At 58.2% G+C, this 9,937-nt stretch overlaps 1 protein-coding gene across 1 annotated transcript in view; it reads left to right on the forward strand.

The window, feature by feature from the left end:
• Positions 1-9,937, forward strand: part of ATP2B3 (ATPase plasma membrane Ca2+ transporting 3) — a 46,693-nt gene that overhangs the window by 4,339 nt on the left and 32,417 nt on the right. Inside the window, exons 3-11 of the mRNA XM_023520648.1 lie at positions 820-1,017; positions 1,227-1,484; positions 1,886-2,011; positions 2,636-2,761; positions 5,843-5,884; positions 7,416-7,580; positions 7,946-8,160; positions 8,841-9,083; positions 9,453-9,694. Coding sequence (XP_023376416.1) covers positions 820-1,017; positions 1,227-1,484; positions 1,886-2,011; positions 2,636-2,761; positions 5,843-5,884; positions 7,416-7,580; positions 7,946-8,160; positions 8,841-9,083; positions 9,453-9,694 — 1,615 coding nt within the window. The remainder of the gene's footprint in view (positions 1-819; positions 1,018-1,226; positions 1,485-1,885; positions 2,012-2,635; positions 2,762-5,842; positions 5,885-7,415; positions 7,581-7,945; positions 8,161-8,840; positions 9,084-9,452; positions 9,695-9,937) is intronic.

Raw genomic sequence — 9,937 nt, forward strand, 5'->3', positions numbered from 1 at the left:
ATCAACCAGGCCTGCCCTCCCTCCCGGCCCACACACCACAGGTTGTCCAGGATGTGGACGTGCTTCCCAGGGCTCTGGAACCATCAGGTCAGGCCCCTCTCAATCCCTCAACCCCATGTCACAGGGGCTTCCCCACTGGGATTAGTTTCCCCAGTCTTCACACTCCTTGTCTTCTGCCTGGTGGCCTGAGGACACCGTGGCATGAACATTAACTATTGACAATCCTATTAGCTTTACAGATGCTCAGCAACTGTCATGTGTGCAGCTGCAGTGGGGGGCCTGTGGACAGGGCAAGGAGCCCATGTCCCATCCAGTCCTTCACCGTGACCCCCAGCTCAGGGATGGGGGTTGGCACTGCACCAGGGTCTGGAGAAGGCATTAGGAAGGAGGCAGCTGTCTCTGGTGGGCCATGAGAGCACAGGGCTGGGAGTAGTCCCTGTGCACCTCCTGGGCATCATGGGTGCCAGGTCATTGATCGACAGAGTGAGCAAAGCCGACGAGATCCCTTCGGAGGGACCCACCGTAGTCCCTAAACCTTACCAGGCGTATCAGGAGGATAGGCCTGTCCTTCCTCATGCTAGGGGCTCCTCATTGTCATTTGATTCCATGCCTGCGCTATCTAGGCAGCTGGAGGGGTGGCACAGGCACTTCCACACGCACGTCCCCAGGGCTGGCCAGGTCAGTGCAGTTCCCAACTTCCGGATGTTTTCAGTCCAGATGGAGAGACAGGTATGCGTGGGAGAAAGTGTGGGATAAGGTGGGGGCTGCCTTTCCCATCGTCTCCTCTGTGCCTCTGCTGTCCATCCGGGCACCATGCAGGCCTAGCCGACAACGCCAGCGACTTGGAGAAGCGCAGGCAGATCTATGGGCAGAACTTCATCCCTCCCAAGCAGCCCAAGACCTTCCTGCAGCTGGTATGGGAGGCCCTGCAGGACGTCACGCTCATCATCCTGGAAGTGGCTGCCATCGTCTCCCTAGGCCTCTCGTTCTACGCGCCGCCCGGAGAGGAGAGCGAAGGTGAGGAGCAGAGGCCAGAGGGATGGCGAGGAAGGATCTGGCAGGAAGGGGCAGGACAAGGACAGCGGTACAGTTGTGCTGGCAAGAGGGAAGGAATTGAACCTGAGATCGAGGGAGGGTCGCAGGATGTCCCTAGCTCAGCGGCAGGAAGGAGCCAGCAGGAATGACTCCTCTGCCACCTCTGTACTTCACTCTGTCCTCGGACACAGTGTGCGGGAATGTGTCTGCTGGGGCAGAAGACGAAGGTGAGGCCGAGGCTGGCTGGATCGAGGGGGCAGCCATCCTGCTGTCTGTCATCTGTGTGGTGCTGGTCACGGCTTTCAATGACTGGAGCAAGGAGAAGCAGTTCCGAGGCCTGCAGAGCCGTATCGAGCAGGAGCAGAAGTTCACGGTCATCCGGAACGGGCAGCTCTTCCAGGTCCCTGTGGCCGCGCTGGTAGTAGGGGACATTGCCCAGGTCAAGTATGGTGAGTGTGCCTATCACCACACATTCTGTGGAGGATGCTCAGCTCCCATTTGGGGGAGAACATGGGCTGGAAGAGACCCCAAGTGCAAGCCTTCTCCCCAGGGACACGTGTGCCCTCAACAGCGGGAGGCTGGAGGTAGGGAGTATGCATCAGAGGTCCCAGGAAACAAGCTGTCCCCACGCCTGTCAAGGGCTTCCCCACCACTGCAGAATGTTTCTGTTATCCCCAGTCCCTGGGAGCTGGACCGTAGGGGAGGGGTATGTAGATCTCCCCAGAAAGGAGGAGACCGAAGGAAGAGGGCCCCACATCCAACGGGACCTCCTCCTGGTGAGGCAGGAGGCAGCGGGAGGAAGGCCACCTGGACCCATAGCTTGTGGTTCTGGCTGCCTTGCTGGCCTTAGGGGACCTGTTGCCTGCCGACGGCGTGCTCATCCAGGGCAATGACCTCAAGATTGATGAGAGCTCCCTGACTGGAGAGTCGGACCACGTGCGCAAGTCTGCTGACAAAGACCCCATGCTGCTCTCAGGTGAGGCCTCGGGGCGTTGGTCCAGACCTTGGGGAGGACTCTGACCTCTGGACCAGGCCGGCACCCTTGGACGCCATTTGGCCCAGCAACCCCCTCAACCAGGGTCACCCTAAGCTGCCTTTCGGGTTAAAGGGTCTGAAGACTTCATCCTCTGCAAAGCCAGAGCAACCCATGGGAGACATGGTGGTGGCCGCTTCAGCCTCAGGGAAAGACAGGGGTCCTCCCAGCCCTGCAGGGCCCCTGGTGTCCTGAGGGAAGCCCTTAGAGGTGGGGGCTGGCTCTGGATCAGCATAGTGCTGTCTTTCTCCCTATTCTAGACCCTCAAGAAGAGCCAGTGGGGATGGTGTTCCCTTTCCATAAGGTTCTGGCTTAGCTCAGTGTTTATACCAGTGGCAAATGCAGTATAAAACAGGACAGAGAGGCTGGAGGCCCCTGGCGAGCCCTGTGAACTGCTCACTCCGTGGCTGTAGTCAAGTCTCTTCTCCAGGCCAGGGATGAGCCTTCAGCCTAGACTTAGGGTCAACACAGCCTCCAGGGGCCTCCAGAGGCTGAGCCCCTGCCTCTGGGATTCCTGGGACAGTGGTGCAAATCTCTGTCTCTGTGTCTCTGTATTGACTGTGCCAGGCACTCATGTCATGGAAGGTTCTGGAAGAATGGTGGTGACTGCCGTTGGTGTAAACTCCCAGACAGGCATCATCTTTACCTTGCTTGGAGCTGGTGGAGAGGAGGAGGAGAAGAAGGATAAGAAAGGTAAGGCCACACTGACCTCCAGTTCCTGGAGCTGATGGGGGCTGACCCCGCTTCTGTGTAGCTTGCTGTTTCTTCTTTGCCTGCTCCTGGCGGTCCCCCATTGGGCCAGTTGCTGGATTCAGCTCTGGCTCTGGCTCTGTTAGAGCCAGCCCTCAGGCCGGGAGGCCATACCCTCCCTCACTTCTGATTCCTTTCAGGGCCTCCTTTTCTGGGATCTCTTCCCCAGAGCCAGCAGGTCAGGGGCCCCTCAGTTCTGTGTAAGGACAGCTTCTCTCACATGGCTATTTCCCAAAGGCTTCGGGATATGTGTACCGGGGTAGGGAGAGTCCCCTACCATGGTAGGAATTGGATCTGAGTTACAGAGACCAGCCACCCTCACTTGGTAGGATGCTGCCAGGGGCTTATGCCTACCCTCAGGGGTGCGCAACTGCCGCGGTGAAGTGCTGAGGTCCAGGCCAACATGGCGGCCGGGGAATGCAGGTCATGCAGCCAGAGGTGGAGGGTTCCCAAGCAGAAGGAACCCCCAAAGGATTCCTGGGATGGGCAGAGGTACCTGGGATGGGCAGGGGCCAATATCCCAAGGGAAAGAAGTGTCAAGGGACAGATGTCTTCAGGGAGCCGAACTCTGTAGCCACCCTGGCTTTCCTGCTGTTTTCTGTTGCTTGTGCTCTGAGCTCCAGGCATGGCCGGCGTCTCTTCCAATCCTCAGAACAGGGCTTATAATGCTACAGAACTGCCCTCAGCTTCCACACCCCTGTCCTAATCCCTCTGGTCAGAACCCCATGCCCTTCTGTGACACAAGCCTGCACCTGCTCATGACTCATCTTGCTCTGACCTGGGTCTCCCCTCAGGCCTCTCCTGTCGTCAAACCAAGTGATGACTGGAATTTTCTATGTGTGCCTCCCCTCTTAGAGAATCTACCAGGGCCCATTAGAAGTACAAAGAAACTGTACACATGTGGGAAGAACATGTGCCAGAAGCCTGTATTCAGGGCCCCTAAGATTAGTGAGATGCTGGGGCTGGTGAGCTGGGCAAGGGACAGAGGGGTACCAGTCACCTGCCCCACCTCAGTTAGTCAAGGCTACTGGGCCTGAAGAGCGGGCAGAATTGGTCTGCGCAGACCCAGCGTAAGGAAGGACATGATAAATGTCCCAGCCCTCGACCACCCGGCTAGTCGGCAGGGCATCCGTTCTACACTCCTTCCTAGGCTCTCCTTTTCGACCTTGACAAAACCCCTTCAGCCTACCCCAGATCCCTCCCCAACCCGGATCCTCTTCCCCTCGCCCTGCTCCAGCACCTCAGGCTGCGCTACTTAGGAGTCATAGAGGGCACCTCCAGCAGCCAGGTTCCTGGAAGAGGGGAACCCTGAGGGGGCCCTGGAGCAGAGGTGTTCAGGCTCAGAGGAAGGGACAGCAGCACCTATGAGCTCACACTGAGGTCTCAGTCCAAGGCCTGGACCACTGCGGAGACAGGAAGGTGGCCATGCCCAGTGCCTCCCCCTCCCCCTTTCTGCATCCTAACTCCATCTATCTGTACGACACTCTCCGTCCACCTGCTGCCTCCCCCACACACCTATTTCTTGCCTTTTGGCTTCGATTCCTACTCACCCTTCTCTTTGAGGTATCTTCCCTCCCCTCCTTCCCTCCCTTGACTCCTGTCCTTCTTCAGGCCAGCACAGTCCTCCTCTTCCTGTAGTGCTCATCCCAAACCTCCCTCCCTCCTGCACAGGCCTCCCCTGGCCCTGTGTGCAGCCTGGGTCCTCTGGATCCATCCTTCTTCTGGTCCTCCACAGCCTCAGGGCTTCTGGCAACACCCGCTCATTGCGCTGTATTGTCACTATGTGTCTACAGGTGTCTCCTCTCCCCGCAGAGGTCTCTTTCATGTCTGTACCTCCCTGCACCCCTTCGGAGGTCCTGGGCACAGAGGATCCAACCCACATCCCACCCTGCCCTGCAGGGGGCCTCTCTGTCCTCCCTGGGGCCCCCAAACCAGACCCCACTGCCTGGGAGCTACACAGCACCTTATCTGGGTTCATGGATCCTCAGTGACATGAGCTATTGGGTGGTAGCTGACAGGTCAGCCCACAAGCTCCTCCTGTCCTTCTGTCTCTGGATGCTGCCAGCTTATGTGTGGCCTCAGAAGGAGCTGAGGTACGGAGCCGGGCCCCGAGCACAGCTGCAGGCTCCCCGCCGCAGTCGCCTCACCTGTCAGGTCTCCTGGGCTCTTCCAGAGTTGCAGTCCTTCTCGCTTTTGAAAACCAGTGGTGCGACCAGCACTGTTGACCTTGGCCTTGGCAAGTCAATCACTGCACAGTCCCTGACAACCCCCCGTAGGCTTTGTGGTCGCAGAGCACGTTCAGGGAGCTGCTGCATTCATGTAACAGCTGTTGGCTGCAGGGGCTATGGAGGAGGCAGGCTGGGTCCTCGCCTTCGATGCATCCACCACTGACCCCCAGCACAGGTCCACCTGGGACGCAACTCATCCCACGTCTCTGCTGCTCCCTCCATCGCTAGGTGCCCAACGCATAGCCCAGTGCCCGAGCCTGGCAAATTCCTGGAGTCTCTCTCCTTTGTCACTCTAAAGTACACATAGAGCTGACTGTGGGCCACGCTGCAGAGAAAGATGATCTCTAGGCCAGCAGAGAACTTTCTAGGTAAACTCCTCACACTGGTTCTGGGAGACCCTGTTCAAGGTGACAGAGGTGGGACCAGACAACTGGCATCTCTCACTCCCCATGGTGACAGCCCTTCCAGGAACCCCCCACTGCCAGTCACATGTGACTGAGGGTCCATCCAGGGACTGGCTTTGGGAGTTCACTGGAAGGCTGAGGTCAAGGCCCACTGGCGAGCCAAGGCTAGGGGTCTCGCTCAGGAAGCCCAAGTGTTGACGGTGCCCACGTGCCAAGAGGTGGCGAGAGGGCATCAGCATGAGCCTGGAGAAGACAGAGCCCTCTTCCCTTCTTTCCCATCTTTCCCCTGTGCTCACTGCTACACTGTCTGTGACCTGCTGTCCTGTGTGCACGTGCCAGGGCCATGTGGATGTTCTCAAGTCTCTGTGTCTGTCATTCCTTTTCCATTGTAGGCAAGCAGCAGGATGGGGCGATGGAGAGTAGCCAGACCAAAGGTAATGCGAGCCCCGTGCTGGGGGTTGGGGGGGGATAGAGGGTGAAGCACAGAGTGGGGGGGTCACCCACCTCAGCCGCAGGAGCAGCAGCTAGAGATCACATGAGTGGGGCAAGGTGGCCCCTCTGCAGATCCCACCAGAAGTATGTAAAGATCACCCATGAGCAGGCATCCTGGTGAGGAAACTGAGGCTCAGAAACGGTGACTTGCCCAAAGTCTAACCGGGCCTGTGGGTTTCCCAGTTTAGCTGCCTTTCTTCTGGACAGCCATCCAAAGAGCAGAGGCCCTCTCTCCTCTCAGTCCAAATGTCTGGTGAGAGCCGAGCCTCTGTGGCTGGGATAAAGGCTCGTCAGCGGTCAGTCATAGGCACTGTAGGTCCAAAGGTGGTCAAAAGCACCATGCTGGCCTTCAGGAAGGTCACGGTCTAGAGAGAGAGACCCGGGGGCAGTACTCAAGTGCAGTGTGGGACCCAGGGACCCAGAGGCCCAGGGTCAGACAAGCAAACTGGAAGTCAGAGCATAGCTGTTGTTTGGAAGGCATTTAGGGCAGGGTGACAGCCTAATGGCTAGGGCCCTGGCTAAGGCAGAGAGTGACAGTCGATGGGGCATGAGGCTAGAGTGACCCAGCTGGGTGGAGCCTTGAGTGTCTCTGTGGCTGTAAGCTCTGGACCGAAGCCCCTGGGAAGAAGAAGCCATCGGTGAGTGTCAGGGTTGGGTGCCCCCTCAGGGTAAGGGATGGACAGGATTGTGTGGGCAGTGCCGTTGGAGACTCACAGGTCATGGAGTGTGTGAAGTGACAGAAGTGATGGAGGCAGGGTTGGGGACATACTATCGCCACCCCAGTGTCAGGGGCATCAGAGGAGCCATGAGGGAGCCTCCTGTTCCAGAGAGGAGGCAGGGAAGTGGCTGGAGGAGAGTATCAAAGGAGTAATTCCAGGAAGAGAGATGCGAGGCTTCCCCAGGGCAGCTTGCTCGGGCAGTGGCCTCCAGCAGCCAGGGTGTGGGCTGAGGGAAGCACTCGTGGTGAGCTGGGGCCCTGGTGGAAGCCAGGAGCAGGCAGGAAAAGAGACAGCCCGAGCAGGGAGCAGGACAGGAGTGCGGGGACTCCTGGGTCTCCCCGAGGAGAGCAGGGAGGTGGCTCGGACACCAGTGGACTGATGAATCATTCAGCTTACGGTTCAGGAACATTCCTTGGGCCCCAGGCCTCTGCTCTCAGATATTGAGATTTGGGGTATTCTAGGACTGGCTGCCCTGTCTGTGTGCCCCAGTTACTTGTGCTTCTGTATGTCCTCCGTTCTTCTGTGAGGCCTTGAGAGAGCCATCTTTGTCCCACCTGGGAGGGGCTGGGCTGCCAAGGACAGCGATGGGAAACAAGATGGCCACCGTGCAGTGTCGCGCTCAGAAATCAAAGAAACCCCCTAAACCCTATGTCCTCTCGTACGCTGTGGCATGTCTTTCCATATGAAAGCCCATTGTAGCTGTCACCCCAGCTGCTGGGCCCTAACTTTGACTGTGGGGTTCTTCTGTGTGCAGCTAAGAAACAAGATGGGGCAGTCGCCATGGAAATGCAGCCCCTGAAGAGTGCGGAGGGTGGGGAGATGGAGGACCGGGAGAAGAAGAAAGCCAGCGTGCCCAAGAAGGAGAAGTCGGTCCTGCAGGGCAAGCTCACCAAATTGGCCGTGCAGATCGGGAAAGCAGGTGGGGGCTGCAGAGAGGTGGCCAGGGGACCCTGTCGGGCGGAGAGGACACCGGGTTTCCTGGACATGGGGCCGAGCAGTGGAGAGCAAGTGGGAAACGGAGGTGGCAGATGGTGTGGGCTAGGCAGCAGGGTGACAGGACAGGGGTGAGTGATGGCCATCATGGACTGGTCCAGCCCCCCTCTGGTGAGTGTGGATTCTAAACCCTCCATGAGGCCTGGGACAGGGAGCACCTCCCCCCCGAGTTGACTCAAGCTGGCACTGGCTGCAGCATCCCTTACCTCTTCCCTCTTGCTTTGTCTTTTTCTTACCCCTGCCGACGCCTTCCTACCGCGACCCTCTATGGCCTCTGTTGCGGCTGGGCAGGGCTGGTGATGTCCGCCATCACCGTCATCATCCTGGTCCTCTACTTTGTGATCGAGACCTTCGTCATCGATGGCCGGGTGTGGCTGGCAGAGTGCACGCCGGTCTACGTGCAGTACTTTGTGAAGTTTTTCATCATCGGCGTCACTGTGCTGGTTGTGGCTGTCCCGGAGGGCCTGCCTCTTGCTGTCACCATCTCCTTAGCTTACTCTGTCAAGGTAATAATACAAAACACAGCACTAAGAATGTATGAGACCAGGATCCAAACCCCAAAACTGAGATATGAAGCTGGTAGGCACTTTGGAAGCAGTGAAGACTGGAGAAAACTTGGTATCCATCACTCAGGGCGAGAGCAGGAGGCTGAGTTGGGAACCAGAGATGAACTCGGCCATCCATCCGCACCCGGCTTCCTGGGCATGGTCAGATGAGCCAGAAAGCAGGGGAACAGTGGCATAGATCTGGCATCTGCAGGATGAGGGCAGAGGGCACAGAGGGCCCAGGAATTGGGGGAACTGGTGCTGCTTACAGAAGTGGGGGCAGGAGGGAGGGTGATCAGGAGAGGGCCTTCTGGAAGACAGTGGGCAGAGCATGGCCTAGATGAGAGAGATGCTGCAGGGCCAGCAGGTGACCCAAGAGGGCACTGTGGGCAGGGAGTGGCCCTGGGCAGCAGAGAGGAACCGAGTGATCTCTGGAGAAAGTGGTGGCCCAGAGTTAGCTGCTCAGCCTGTCCAATGAGGGCTTGACCACCACCCAGCAGCCGCTCCAAGCTGTGCCTTTGGGCGCTGTTGTCAGCCCAGTGGTGAGGGTGCCTGCTGACAGAGGCCCCTGGGCTATTAGTGCCGCATGGAAAGCTGGTTGGGCAGAGCAGAGTCATACGTGACGTCTGTGCACTTTACAGAAAATGATGAAGGACAACAACCTGGTCCGCCACCTGGACGCCTGTGAGACGATGGGCAACGCCACAGCCATCTGCTCAGACAAGACGGGCACGCTCACCACCAACCGTATGACCGTGGTCCAGTCCTACCTCGGGGACACCCACTACAAAGAGATTCCGGCCCCCAGCGCCCTAAACCCCAAGATCCTCGACCTCCTGGTCCACGCCATCTCCATCAACAGTGCCTACACCACCAAAATACTAGTGAGCCGGGAGTGGAGCTGGGACGAGGGAAGGGGCCTGGCCGGGAGTACAGCATGAGCTGTCGCCAAAGGCTCAGTAGGCTCTCTTAAGAACTTTTGGCCAGAGCTATGATGGTCTCTGGAGTGCTGGTCACCCTCCCCTCATCCCTGGCCCCAGGACTCCTGCCTTGGCTGCTGGTTCTGGACGCCCCTTCCAAGCCCAGTGAATGGTGGGAAACCTGCCTGTCTAGTCCACACCTGAGGCCCTCTCCGGCTCTCTGCCACCACACTGTAAAGACGGGGTGACCATAGCCAGGCTGGGACCCCACGGGTAGCAAGGAGGGTGGACTTGGGCCCCCAGCTCCATGCTGGTATATGCCTCACCTCACAGCCTCCAGAGAAGGAAGGTGCCCTCCCGCGCCAAGTGGGCAACAAGACGGAGTGCGCTCTACTGGGCTTCGTCCTGGACCTGAAGCGGGACTTCCAGCCTGTGCGGGAACAGATTCCAGAAGATAAGCTTTACAAAGTGTACACCTTCAACTCGGTCCGCAAGTCCATGAGCACGGTCATCCGCATGCCTGATGGCGGTTTCCGCCTCTTCAGCAAGGGTGCCTCGGAGATCCTGCTGAAAAAGTGAGTTGGTCACAGGAGCGAGCCTAGGGCTGGGGACACCAGGGGCTGGGGTCCAGCTGAAGGATTCAGGCTTTGCGGTATTACTATTGTGCTAAAATATACACAGCATAAATGTGGCCATTTTCATCACTTGACAGTGTACAGTTCAGTGGCATTAAGTACATTCACCTCTATCTAGTTGAAGAACATTGTCGTCACCCCCAAAGGAAACCCCGTGCCCATGAAGCTGTCGCTCCCATACCC

Source organism: Pteropus vampyrus, unplaced genomic scaffold (assembly GCF_000151845.1).
Source record: "Pteropus vampyrus isolate Shadow unplaced genomic scaffold, Pvam_2.0 Scaffold275, whole genome shotgun sequence".
Classification (NCBI taxonomy): Eukaryota; Metazoa; Chordata; class Mammalia; order Chiroptera; family Pteropodidae; genus Pteropus; species Pteropus vampyrus.